This window comes from Sapajus apella, unplaced genomic scaffold (genome assembly GCF_009761245.1).
Source record: "Sapajus apella isolate SASKATOON/1434 unplaced genomic scaffold, GSC_monkey_1.0 scaffold58, whole genome shotgun sequence".
In the NCBI taxonomy this organism is placed as follows: Eukaryota; Metazoa; Chordata; class Mammalia; order Primates; family Cebidae; genus Sapajus; species Sapajus apella.
In genome coordinates this window covers 4,219,476-4,233,804 of record NW_022436998.1, presented here as the reverse complement: position 1 = coordinate 4,233,804, position 14,329 = coordinate 4,219,476, and the positions used below count along the sequence as shown (strand labels likewise).

The following is a 14,329-nucleotide window of genomic DNA, read 5'->3' as shown; positions in this document are numbered from 1 at the left end:
CTCTCAAGCACACCACAAGTTCCCTCAGAGCTATCATTCTACAGCTTCCCAGCAGGCCCCATTCCCACCCTCCAACCCCCTCCTGGACTATGTATGAGGGAGGGATGAGGTGGTGTGATTGAGGACATTTATTTAATAAGAAGTAAAAGGAAACATGAACAAATTATCTTTTTTTATACAGAACTCACAAGTGAATTACTCAGAGAATTTGTTAAGAAATGGGTTATTATCTACTCTGGTGCAGTAGCAGAAATTAACATTTCTGACTTGCCTTGTTTTGCCAATATTTAAGCATTTTGTTCTATTGAATGTGACTACATGTACAGACACACTTTTATTTAGTCTCACACATGAAAAAAGAAAGCAGAAGGTCTGTTATCCAAGTGGTTTCTCATCCAAGCATTTTTATAGCAAGTTACTAAATCTAGTTGAAAACAATAGGAAAGAGGATACTTTTCCCTCTATAGCATTTGTGCTATCAACCTAGACTTAGCAGCATAGAATATATGGAATTGCAGTTAAAGACTTCATTTTATAAAATAACAGTTGAATTGTTGCTGTATCAATGATCAGCATACAGACCTGTTAAAGCAGAAAATAATGGTATGTTCCTCTCTATGGGATGAGCATTTCAGTAAAAAAGGAAAGAAAATCCTGAAAAAGAATTTAAGAAAAATATTAATAGAAAGGAGAAGGAGGATGCTTCAAAGTAATTCCTGGATACATCATTTTCCCTCCAATGCTAATTAGTAATGAAATACTTTTTGCTGACTATACGGCACTAATTCTATACCTTTTGTTAATTAACAATAGGTGGCAACAGCAACTATATTAAAGTAGAAATCCTTTCTATAATTAAAGTCAGATTTCATAATTTAGAAGGCAACATTGCTTGTTTCAGATCTACTTGTTACAAACTGTGGGTCTGAAAAACATGCAACCTCATCTCATATGCACAACTAGTACTTAGTTTTAATAATAACTCCAAATTATGTAAAACAATAGATACTCCCAAATCATCTTTGGGTTTGTTTCAGAGATATTTCTGGTTCTTATATTTGGCCCTAGGTACTCTTAATCTAAAAATTCACTCCACCTCAAATAAAATAATGAAGGCACAGATTAAAAATCTGATAGACCTGAATATCGAAATTTCTCGCTTTTAATAGGCAATATAGCACATTCTTACTCTCTCCCTTCTCCTAGATCAGCAGGTGTCTCCGCTGCTCCAGTAGACAGAGAAAAAGGAAAAGGAGGGGGCGACAACAAAGGAAGGGAAAGTGTCTAGGTGTCGTGGCAGAGGTGGAGGATATTTTAATTTCAATAATTAAAAACTCTCTTCTTCGGCTTTCAAGTTCTCACTCCTATTTCTAATGATTTGATTGAGGACTGTGCAGCAGGGTTTGGGTACGTACATCTCTAACAAACGGAAAGGAACAAAGAAGGGATGTATAGGAGGCAGCAAAGGGTTGCGAGGAGAGAGCAAAACGTAGGTGCGTGGGAACGGGAAGGGAGAGGCGGATTTGGCAGTCAAAAAGGGACAAGAGGAACAGGAAGGGAAAGTGTGGCCTGGCCGTCCAATCCTGTGGGGGAAGAGGGAAGGTGGGGCCCACCACGTCGCACTCCTCCCCACCTCCAGGCTTTGCCGGTGTAGGTTGAGGCCCTCGAGGCTTGTACGAAAGGGTCCGTCGCTGAGCAGGAAAGGCTGTCTCCTCAGGCTGCGCCGGCTCAGGGCCGCCTCTCCTGGGCTGAAAAGGGCGGGCAAGGATAAGAGGGCAGAGGCCCAAAGGCGGACAGCTTTGTGGGCGCCTGGGAGAAGGCGGCAAAAGGCCACCAGTCCAGACCCGCAGGGCGCTCGTCCGCGGGACTAGGGCACCACAGGCCAGGGCCGCCAGTGAAGGGTAGTCTGTGCCTACGTCCCGCCCTATTGGTACCACTCGGACACTCTATCCCCGCCCAACCCTTTGCAGGGCTCGACATGTCTCCTTCAGTGCCCATCCCTAGTCCAGGTTCTCCTGCGCTGCCCCAGTGCGGGAGTCCCCTCCTCGTCATCTCGGACGACACTCTGCAAACAACATGGCGGCCGGACGTCGACCGCGGCGCCTTCTCTCAGGGTTGATGAGGGCGGCTACTGCCGGCGCTCCCGACTCGCGTCGCGCGAGCCCCGGGCACGCGGGGGAGGCGGGAGCAAGAAACCTGTGGGAGCGGAGGGGAGCCGCGTCCGCAGGGCTGGCGCGCGCGGGGGTGGCCGTGGGGGCGCGCGGCCTCGGGCTCGCGCGCAGAGGCGCGGGGGCGGAGTGGCGGCGGCGGCGGTGGCGGCGGCTGGTAGCGGCCGCCCAGAGCCCTCTCGCGGCCGCGGCGGCAGCAGCAACGCCAGACCCTGCTACATTGAGGCCGCCGCCGCCACTTGGCGCTGCCGCCGCCCGGCCCGACATGAGTGAGGCGGGTCGGGTGCCCTCGCCCGCCACTCCGCTGGTGGTGGCGGCGGCCGCGCCTGAGGAGAGGAAAGGGAAGGAGCCGGAGCGCGAGAAGCTGCCGCCCATCGTGTCGGCAGGCGCCGGCGCGACCGCGGTAGGTGCTGGGCCGGGGCTGCCTGGCGCCCCGACGGCGGGAGTCGGGAGGGACGGCGGCCGGGTGAGGGGCTCCAGGAGGCCCGCGTCTCCCCTGGGGACGCCCGGGCAGTGCAGGAAGACGCACCCAGGCCGCCCTTCCGTGGGCCGAAATATAAAGAGTTGTGCCTCGTGGACATCCCCGAACACTTCGGGAGCTACACCTTCCACCCTCGGGAAACGCTGGGGGTGGTCGGTACCGCTGTATGTTTGGGTTATTTTCTAGGGCTTGGGCCCCCACTTTCTCGAAGAGCATGATCTGCGTCTTGAATCGGCATGGTTTGTTGGATGAGCATAGGTGTCAGCAGGCGGGAGTGGGTTTTCCACAGAGGTGCCTGCCTTCCTTGGAGGCGCGCAGATTTTTGTCTTTTTCCTCGCTTTTCTTTCCCTTCCCCCTTCAGATTAAACAGGCTCTGCGGCGAGTTTCCACTTAATTGTGACCTTTCCGTTGCTGTCAGGGTAGTGGGAGGTAGATGCATCAGTGATGGTTTTATTTTTCATATGGCACAGACATGTGACTCAGGTTGGGGGAGGCTTTTTGAACCTTTTATTTAAACTCAAGTTATCTAAGCTTGACAGGGCTCATTTCCCAGCTGTATCTTCCTAAGGGTTATTTGGAGAGCGCTCTCAGGCTTCAAACTACATATTGCCAGATGATGTCATGGGACAGCCCCCTCCCCCACTTTCCCTATTTTTACTGGTGGTTGTGACTGGTTAATTTGAAGCACAATTTAAAAAAAAATTAACCTCGGATTTCGCAGTTTTTTATTTTGATATAATATTTAAGTACTTTTTGAAAGTTTGCTTTGATATATTTAAAGATCATGACTTGTCATGCAGTTGTCTGTGACAAAATAGTAAAAGTTTAGTGAACATTATACATTTTCTTTATTCCTACTTGCAATTCATTTCTTAAAACCTCCCTCTTAAATGACTAAGAACTTACCAAAATAGCTCACTCTTCGTTAAGTACTGTATTGGTGTTAAGAATAATGTTTGGATTCGGTAGGTTTTTAAAAATGTCTGAGGGCCGTGATAACTGGAAATTGTTAAACAAGCTCTTTAAGTTAAATCAGTGCAGCAAATTGTGGACAGTAATGATACACATTTAAAAGGGTAGCTACAGTTGATTGGTAGATTGGAGCTGGGGTTAGGGATTACCCTGGGAAATGCTTTGAAGGAATTTGTCACCCAGCTGTTTGGAAACCTGATTCTTGATGCCACTACCTCAGGCTTTCAGATATTTTATAGGAAGTTTTTAACTCACAGAGTTCCAGCAGTTTATTTCTAAGTTGGTTGTTTAAACCAGTAAATGCATTTTCTTATAGAAACAGTTAAATGAGTGGGCTTAGGTCCTCAAGCACATGCTTTCCCAAAAACCTATTTATCTCAGTGTAACTGAAAAAATGCCATTTTGGAATAAAAATTTACAAATGTGGATACAGGTCTACAGTCTACTTTGGGATTTCAAGTTTTTCAGATTTTAGAAAGGTAATTCAGTGCATGTATGTTATTTAATACCCACAGTAAGGGCCTAGCCAGTTCTCTCTAATCAAGCATATTAATAATTGCAGTGAAATGTATATGTTCATGCTAAAGGAAACAAAGTCAGTAGCGTCAAGTCAGTTCAGGACAGGTGCATGTTTTTGCCTCCAAATGAGTTGCAAAAACAGTGTCAAGAATTTATAGACTGAAATTGTAAATAGAGGATTATGGACTTGTACTACTAGACAGAGAATATATTCAAGAAAAAAATTTAAATCTTGAATTAAACTTTGAAAAGATGTAAGTTGGAATAGAAGAGGATAAAGATACATAGAAAAACTTGAGTTTTTTTTTGTTTTTGTTTTTTTTAATTAAAACGGTGTCTTGCTGTGTCACCAGGCTGGAGTGCAGTGGCGCGATCTCGGCTCACTGCAATCTCCGCCTCCCAGGTTCAAGCCATTCTCCTGCCTCAGCCTCTCTTGTGCCTTATAAAGTCTTTTGGAGTCAGTACCACTGATTTTTTATGACAGCTAAAAAAAAACCAGAATTTATGACAGGATCTGTGGCAGAATATGTGTGTGTGTGTGTCAAAGAGAGACTTCAAAGCTACAATTCAGAGCTATAGCAGTGAAGAGCCTAAGTATAGAAAATCTATGCTTGGTCCTTGGTACATTCAAAGAATAAGAAATCCAGGAGAACTGGGATGGTGATGGACTTTCACAGCGGCTAGAGAAGGCTATGGTGTGTGTGGGGAGGGGAAAAAGGTCTTGGTGTGTGAGGTAGGTGGGCAGGCAAAGACAGCTTGTGGCCTCTTTAGTTGTTTTTCAGCCTCCTGTAGATTAAATAGAGCTCCTAGAGGTTTGCTTATGAACCTACTTGTCATCAGTAACTTTTTCTTTGAGACATTCCAGTGATTCTTCCTTTTTGCCCCAGCTTTATGGCTCTACCTGTCTACTTTGTGTTTATGACTCAATTCATGACCCTATAATAGTGGCTTTTTCAGAAAATCATTGTATTACATTTATGAGAATGTGGAAACAATTGAATGTGTGACTGCTTACTAAAATAAATGGAAGATCAGTTTACAGTGACCCTAATTAAGGCTGAAGAGTTTAGGTTATATCCTGTATGTTTACAGAAAGGTAACAGGAGTGGGAAAAAGAATGCTGGAAAGGGCAGTCCCAAAGTGTTTTATCTTAAGACTACCCAAGCATGAAGGAAGTCCACTCCAGGAGTCAGGAGGTGCCTAACACAGAAGTTTCAAACCTGACTGGCCACAGAGTTACCTTGGTAGCACGTTAAAGTCCTGTCCTGCATCTCACCCTAGAGTACTGGTTTTCAACCTTAGATGCACAGTAGAATTAACTGAGGAACTTTAAAAGCCATCATTATCCAGGTCCAAATTCAGGCTTATTAAATGAGTATTTCTGGGCATGTTGTTCAGGCATCTTTTTAAATTTAATTCCCTGGGTATACTAAGATTGAAACTTGAGACTCTATATACTGAGTTAAAAGCTCCACGGGCAAGACGTAGGATTCTGTATTTTGTAACCACCCTCTCCCAAATCTACTTAGTTTGGGGAGCAGCATTTGAAATGGACTGCTCACGGGCATGGATTAAGTGGATGAGACACAGCAGAAATCAGGTGTGATGGGTAATTGAAAGAAATGGCAGGTTACGTGGTTCTAGTTAAAGATGTTCAAGAGGCTCAAGATAGAGCCCTCAGAGACTTTCAGTGTTTGGGTCTTGGCCTTGCTGCTGTGGAGAGGTGATGCAAAGTCCATGGAGTCAAGCAGAATAAAGAATTTGAAGTAGTATATGGTTATGAAGGGCTAATGTTATGAATATTAAATTTACTGAGGTTGATGGATTGGAGTGGATTATTATAAATTACTGATGTATTACAAATATTTTAAAAAGTGGTGAATGAGAAAGAAGAAAATGCTCAGAGTTGGGGCAGAAATAACGGGCTGTGAGGATGAATTTGACTGTCTACTTCTACACCTACAGGTGAACAGAAAAGAGAGGTTCTACATGGGATAGGGTACCAGTACAATGGGTTCCAGAAAGAGCTAGATTTGACTTAGGTCAGGTAGATGAAGAGAAATGGGAGGAAATTAGTTGAGAATTTTAAAGGGATGCTAGCCCATAATGAAAGAAGAGGGGAAGAGCTTGAGGGTGAGCTTAAGTTGTGTGGAGAGGATTTGATGGAAAGTTCAGTAACAAGAATGAGAAGTTTGCTTATCAGGTGCGTATAAACGGGGTTGATGGAGCCCCTGGGACAAAATGTAACCACCAATTATCGAACATCTGTTATGTTTAGCTTTGTGCTAGGTGCGACAAAAAATGCAAAAACAAGGTTTTAAAAAATGGTATCTGCCTCAGGGTATACAGGGTTAACACATGAAAAGCAAAGCTGTAATGAGCCATAGCAACAATTTGTACTATCGGAGATGAGAGAAAGGAGATCACGGAGTGCAGAACTGTAAGAAAGGCCTTGAAGTAAAGGTAATGATTTAGGCTGGCTGGCCATGAAAAATGATAGGGTTTGGATAGGCAGAAGAAAGTGGGCAAAGTAATCCAGCGAAGAAAACAACATGATCAAGGCTTAAAGGGAAAAATTAGTGAGTAATAAAGCGAACCCAATGGAAGCATGCTGGGAACTTGTGGGAGGTAAGAAAGATTGCATGCGGGCTGGAGCCAGATCACTAGGCAGAGAAGCTTAGAGTTTTTTCTGTGGTTAGTGGGAAGCTATTGGAATTTCTGAAATAGAGGAACAACATAATGAAATCAGTGGTAGTATATAGTTTAACTAGAGGAGGAAGGAGAAAGAAAAGGAAGGAAGGAGCATTGTAGCTCATACCTGAGGTGATGAATGCATCCACTAAGGTGGTGGCCATGGGACAGAGTGTAAGGGATGTAAGCATACACACAATATGGAACCTAACTAGACAGCAGAAATGAAAGAAAAGAAAGATTAATAAAGGAAAAGGATTCTGAGGTTTCCAGATGAGGTCAACAGCATCCCAAATTATATATGGAAAATCTTGTGTCCTTTGTTCATTATGTTCTAAACAAGAGGTAAGACGGGAAAGAATGAATGCTATGGTGGTGATGTTTTAAGTAATTTAATAAACTACAGATATTATAAATATACAAAATAAGTGTTTATAACAGTAATAGCTATTTATTGTGTGTCTACTTTGTGCTAAACATTTGCCATGTATTCTTTTATTTAGTTAATTAATGCAACCAAAAGCAATCACAACAATCCTTTGAGGAAGATATTTTCCCACTTCACGGAAAAGGAATCTGAGCAGGTTATGTGTACCCTGCTAAAGAGTAAAATGGCTAGTCAAGGACAGAGGTTGCTTTATAACTGAGACATTTCTGACTCATGTTGTTTGCCCAATTCTGAACATTCTGTATCTGTGGTCATAGGCAATAGGGGCCATGTGGTACAAGCAAGCTGCAGTTATAGCAGTATTTCTAGTTTGAAAAAAAGCATGTTGTCCAGTAACAAATTTGTTCAAATTTTTGTTAGTAGAGATAGAACAATTACAGGAAATATCTGTTCTAGGATATCTGATTTTTTTATGGTATGAATAAATCATTAAATTGTATGTAAAATCAGTTTGATTGAAGCAAAATAGTCTAAGAGATGTAAGACATAAAAAGAGAGGGCTATGGCTGTATAAATACATACCCAGAAAGTCTCTAAGTTTGAGCGGGTTGTAAAGTCTCTTTATCAACCTTTTTTTAAACTGCAAACCCATAATGTATTGCTTGCTTATTCCCCCCTTCATAAATAACCTGTTAGGACACGAATAATTTATAACTATATTTAACAATTGGAGAAAAGTGGTCAGTATACATTGTGAACCAGAGAACCTCCAAAAAGTTAAAAATGATGCTGCTTTGCTGTTTGAAACTCTCTGTCTATAAAATGGGGAAAATAATACTTGAACCTACCTCCTAAGGTAGAAATGAAGTCTAAATTAATACACATAAAACATTTAGGAAAAAACCTTGTGCAAAGTAAGCACTTAATGTTACATGAGATTATTAAAGTCATGTGTCACATAACAATGTTCCAGTCAATGACAGATCACATAATCTGAAGGTGGTCTAATGCCCTTTCTATGTTTAAATATGTTTAGATGCACACTTATCATTGTGTTACAGTTGTCTACAGTATTCAGTATGGTAACATGCTCTATAGGTGTAGCCCATGAACAATGGGCTATATCATATAACGTAGATGTGTAATAGGCTATACTATGTGGATTTGTGTAAGTGCACTCTGTGATGTTTGCACAGCTACAAAGTTGTCTAACGAAGCGTTTCTCAGAAAATATCCCCATTGTTAAGAGATACATGATTGTATTTACAAACCAACATCTGTAGCTGAAAAGCTGTTTGTAAGCCAGCCAGCCCTTTCTACTCTACTCCTGTCCTGTGGATGTAGTTCTTTTTTTCCACAGCCTTCTATATCAAGCTTTAGGGCCTGTATGTATTGCTTTTGCCTTTATAAACCTGTCTGACCCTACACTGTCCCCCACAAATCAGAGTTATCCTGCCCCTCCCAACCCCCCAGAATTAAGGGATGTCGTACACTCTCTGAACTCTTTGGGGCTGATTTATGTCTCAGGTTGTATTGATTTCTCTTGAAGGGGAAAAGAAAGAGCCCTCAAAAGGTGTACAGCTACTATTGCCAAGTAGCAACTTTTGGCATAGTGTTTGGAAATTTATTTTTAGTTAGAGATGAAGAAGAGTAGAGAAAGATCAACAGAAGATGAGTGAGGAAGTAGATGGAGCTGAAAAAGCCCTAAGAAGCTTTGATTTCCCTATTTTTTCCTCCTTTTTTTTAAAAAATAGTTTTATAGTTGACTCTGAGTGAAGAATCCCTTCTTGTATGGTAAAATATTATACTGATGAGCTATATTAATAACTACTTGTTCTTGAGATGTGTAACTTGGAGGATATCTGTGTGACATTCTAGTAAGCTATTAAAAACATTTTTGAAATGAACAATTAAATGAATATGCCTTTTAAAAATAGAAATTATTGAGATTTTACCAATTCAGCTGAATTGAAAAGTCAGTCCGAAATTTAGGTCTGCTTAATATATTTCAAATTAACTTAGTTTTGTTCTAGATGTTTTTGTTAAAGAAAAAAAAAAAGAACAAGACTCTTAATTGGTTGAGAAATTTTGACTGCATCAAATTACACATTTTAAAAGTAGTATTTTACTGTGTAAGCATAATGTATTCATGTATTTTTATCTTTTCCTATGTAATAAAATAGATGAATAAAATCTCTGATGCCACCTTGCTTTCCTAATGATAAATGAACACTGAAATTTCTGAGCTTCAGGACTAATGTTTTTAGGGCTAATTTTCAGCCATCTTATGATCAATTGCATTGATTTTTTGGCGGTTGGGGGCAGGAACAAAATTTTGTTTCAGAATCCACATCTGTATTTCTTAGTCTCCATTTAAAGATATGATTTATATCACTTAAACCAACCTGGGCTGGTGCTATGTAGGTTGGGAGGGAAGTTTGCACCTTGAAAGTAGCTGACTTTTCATATCTTAGTAGAAGGATGTAAAACAAAGTTAGCATTTCTGATTTTATAACCTACCATCCTTACAGGGAACTGTGAAAAATACAAAAAGAGAAACAAAATGTCTTAACCCAGTATCAGGACCTAATAGTAGACTCTAAGTTATATTGTTGGCTCCAGGATGGCTCTGACTGGTAGTTTCGGTAAGTTTATTAAAAATTGGTAAAGCAGGGTTTCTTAAATTTTTCTGTTTTAATTTGAAACATATAAATATACTTATTCTTACCAGTCTTTTGACATAATAACCTTTGCTCAGTATCTCAGGAAGCCACTCATTCTTTTGAAAAAGTAGTTTATATGCATCACAGATTTCTGGACTCATTGAGACTAAAGGGTGAATTTCGTAGACATAGCCATTCAATTTAAAATATTTTAATTCAGAAAAGTGTTTCATGATGGAACAGCCAGCGCTTACTCCTTTTTCAAGGATTGGGTAGAATGTGAAGAAAAATGCTGGTCTTCTAAAGCAACTTTTGGAATAGAGAGGATGATCAAAATAAATTTTACCAGAATTTTGAATATAGTAGAACTTGTTAATCAATTCAGAAGCAATTATGGAAAACCATGGTTATTCTGCTTTTTGCCATTGGTAGAAAAATATGATGAAGAAATCGGAAATTTAAGATTCAGACTGTTCCTCAATAAAGGTTGAAAGTAGGAACTCATGTCTTCAAATAAAATTTAAAACAAGGTTGAAAATATTTATGTTAATAGCAGAACAGGGACTCTAAGTATTTGTGTATTTCAATATTTTGAGATTATTTTATACTATAATTTTACATATCATTTGTGTGACTGTATCATCAAAAAGACCATTGAAGCCCATGTGAGGTACTTGTGAAGTAAGATTTTTGATTAGTTATTTAATTACTACATAACATTTTTCTGCTGTTTGCAGTGTTTATTGAATTCGAGTTTAATAAATGTATGGTTAGCCTCTGCCTAGAGAATCAGGTCTATTATTTGTTATGCCAGGTTTAAATATGTTGAGTAGTTTTTTCCCTCAATGAAAAATCTTAGTGTTTTCCCCTATGTTCTCTATTTGTACTTTTCTTCAATCTGGAACAGCTGGTTGAGTATCCTGCTACTCTATTCTTCAACACCCACAGCCCACTGTATGTAACCTGGCCACATTCCAGGCCATCACCTTTAGTGTTCTTCTGTAGGACACATAGATAACGTTTACTAAACTTCTCACCAAGCCAGATGTAATAGCTGTGGTCCAAATTTTAGAAGGTTTGTAAAGTAATGTTCTTCAACATTTAGTGTAGTCTGGAGTTTGGTGTCGTATTAATACCCAATAACTTCTTGATTTTATTCTCTAGTATTAATCAGTTTGCCATTGCACAAAATGATGCCTGGTTTTTTTTCCTCATGAAAGTGTTAGGTTGTAAGATTTCGTTTGTGGAAGCTGATGTGGGGCAACTGCTGTTTTGAGGATTTACTTAAATCTATCAGTCATGAAAGTATCCATGATTAATTTCATGTCATCTCAAGTATAAAGTGTCAAGAGCACAATTATTTTACAAACAAGAGATTTATTAGACCAAGGATTTTTTATGTTGTTTAAGCTTTTCTAATTACAAAAAAAAAAAGAAAGAAAATCAGTCCAGTATGCCTCCTTTTGGCAAAAGAGAATTTATTGGAATGACATACATGGATTGGAACCAGAAAACAAACAGGAACAGAGACTGGCTGTTTTTTGTGCCTCTGCTGTTCTCTCTTAGCTAGTCAGTGTTTTCTATATTCCTCTAAAATCTGGAAAGACTTCTGATTGACTTACTAGGAAGCATCAATGTCCAACATCCCAAGCCAACTAATACGTGGCTACCCTAATTGCAGATGGGCTACCTCTTGGTCGAGTGCCTGCCTCTGCTCTAATCCACAGCCATTCCTGCACAAAGAATAATAGCAATGCTATGGGGACCATGAGTGGGCAATTTAAATAGAAGGGGACATTAGATTTGGCAGCCATGATAAGGTGTTTAGCAGCTTTTCTCTCAAACCTTTGCATTCTTCCCTCTTCAGGCTTTTTTCCCCTGCAGTAAAGCTTCTGAGCCATCCCTGCTCATTGCTTTCATTTTCTAACTTCCCATTCATTTGTCAATTTATTTTTGTAGTCCCTGCCACTACCATTACCCTGAATCTATTGTCTCGGCTGTCCTCAAGATTTCATAATTGCCCATTTCAGTTAGGCACATTTTAGGCCTAACTACTCTTTATTATTTAAAATTATTGACCATTTTTTTTCTTGAAACTTTATCCTCCCTTATTTTTAACACATCACTTTCTTCTGGATTTCTTATCTCTTTGGCCATTCATTTTTAATCTCCTTTGCCAGCTCACATCATACATGCCAATATTTCCCACAGTTCTGTCCTTGTATTATTAGGTGTGTCCAATCTTTTGGCTTTCCTGGACCACATTGGAAGAAGAATTGTCTTGTGTTACACATAAAATACACTAATACAAACTATGGCTGAGGAGCTAAAAAAAAAAAAAATCACAAAAATGTTTTAAATGTTTTAAGAAAGTTTACAAATTTGTGTTGGGCTGCATTCAAGGCCATCCTAGGCTGCATGCAGCCTGTGGGCTGTGGGTTGGACAAGCTTGTTGTAGGTTTCTGTTGCTACATTACAATAATCCTGTTATAAAAATTTGTAATTTTTTCATGCAAAGCATACTTTTTCCTAGTGAGCATTGGTTCCTTTTTATAGTGACTCACAAATCATGTTGATATAACCCAGTCTAGAATTTTCTTCAAAGATACCCTCTTCTATACAGTGAGGGTGTCAAAATATGCCTATTCGTCTGAAATTTGAAGAAAGCATTTTACATTGTTCATTTCATTGACTTTTTAATTGATGGGAGGGTTTGTTCACTCTCATTATGCTTCAGACTTACACCTGAAGTAGCTATTAACATTTGGTCATTGCTTGGCCCAGGCTGCCATTCCTCTTCATTCCCTGTTATTACTATCTCTGTTCAAATTTCATTTCTCCCAGTAGGCCTGGTTTAGCTTCCAGTATTCCTGTCCTTTATTCTATTCCCTAGACTGCTACCTTAGTGATTTTTTCTAAAATACAGATATGATCATGTCATTTCTTGCTACCATATTGATTTTTTTCTAAAATACAGATATGATCATTTCTTGCTTAGAAGTCCTCAGTGATTTTTCCCTATCTCCGTCCAGGATAGAATCTATACTCTGTAGCCTGAAGGCCTCATAATATGGCCACTACCTACCTTTCTAGTCATATCTTGCTAGACCATTCTCCCTTTCTGATTCTATATTCCAATTGCACTGCTCCCTAAGTTCCACTGTTGCTTAGTCTTAGATAACATTCATGACAATTGCCAATGAAAAAATTCCCTTCATATGTTAAATTATTGTGGATATTTACAGTTAACAAAGGTCTGTTGCTGAGGGACCATTTATTATATAAGCATGTCTAACCTTATTTTACAAATTGTTTACTTTCTTATAACTTTCAAATTTGTGTGTCCAGTTTGGCATTTGTTCCCATTATTAAGATTTTCTGACAGAACAAAACATACAAATAAGCAAACTTAGCTCCAGTCATTAATAAAATTCTTATTTAAGCATCCTAGTATATGTAATAAGGAATGATTTACTTTTTCAAATATGTAACCTGTTTAGATTTCATTTTCCTAATCAACACACTAGTTTTGTGTACTTGAACAAATTGCTTTAATTTACCAATATTATGCAATTACATAATTTACTATTTTATAGAAAGATAATGTGTATCACTGTCTTACCTCTCTTTTCAGTTTTCTCTCTTTGAGATTCTATAAATCCACTAGACATTATAACTGATAGTTGTTGAAAAACTTAATTGAATTTTTAATTTTTATTATTTGGAGATCCCACAAGTGAACTAAGCAATATTCTTTGAGACCTCCTTTTATTAAGAAAAGATGAAGGAAGGGGGAAGAAAAGAGAAGAAAATGTTACAGGCTTTCTTGGATGGCTTAGGACATCAGAAGTTTCCATAAAGTACAATTAGATCTGCTTATGTAATTTTCTCTGGTTAAGTGACTTGCTCCTAAAGCAATTAAATTTAACCCATAAAAGCAGAGATTACATCATCCACAAAGGGTTACTGTGAAAAATGTCTGATGTGTTTAACACACCTACTGTCACATGGTAAGCCCTTAATTAGTGGCAGCTGCTAAAGTGAGAGACTGTAATATAAGTGTTGATAATACAGATTTCATGGTCCTTCAAACTGGAGTTTGAATCCTGGCTTTCCAATTATCAGTTCTGTGAACATGGGCATGGTAATTCAATTTCCCCATCTATAAAATGGGGTGTAAATACATATGGGAATGTTATAATGTATTAAAGAAGCTACCATAGTAGAAGGTATATAACAAGTACTCAATAAATAATTTGTTTCCTAACACAGAAATATAAACCCAGACATTACTGAGCTGAAATCTAGCCAAGAGCCAAGTAGCAAGCAAAAACAAAACAAATTATAGTAAAATCTATGAACAAGCAAAGATGTCACACCAAAAAAATGCTTATGTTTCTGTACTTTACTCATGGAAGTGTCGCTCGGGTTCCCATTTAGTGCCCAT

The 14,329-nt window shown here is 39.4% G+C and overlaps 1 protein-coding gene across 4 annotated transcripts in view; it reads left to right on the top strand.

Annotated features, from left to right (window-relative positions):
* Window positions 1-1,196: 1,196 nt before the first annotated feature.
* HECTD2 (HECT domain E3 ubiquitin protein ligase 2) overlaps window positions 1,197-14,329 on the top strand; it is a 92,321-nt gene continuing 79,188 nt past the window's right edge. The window contains exon 1 of one of the 4 annotated variants that reach the window (XM_032245554.1): window positions 1,197-1,407. Coding sequence is in view for 1 of the 4 variants with exons in the window: in XM_032245553.1 (XP_032101444.1) it covers window positions 2,434-2,571 (138 nt within the window). In the remaining 3 variants the exon portion in view is untranslated. Of the gene's footprint in view, window positions 1,408-1,474; window positions 1,494-1,631; window positions 1,758-2,220; window positions 2,572-14,329 lie in introns of those variants that run through there. The other 3 variants (XM_032245555.1, XM_032245556.1, XM_032245553.1) reach the window with 3 other exon arrangements.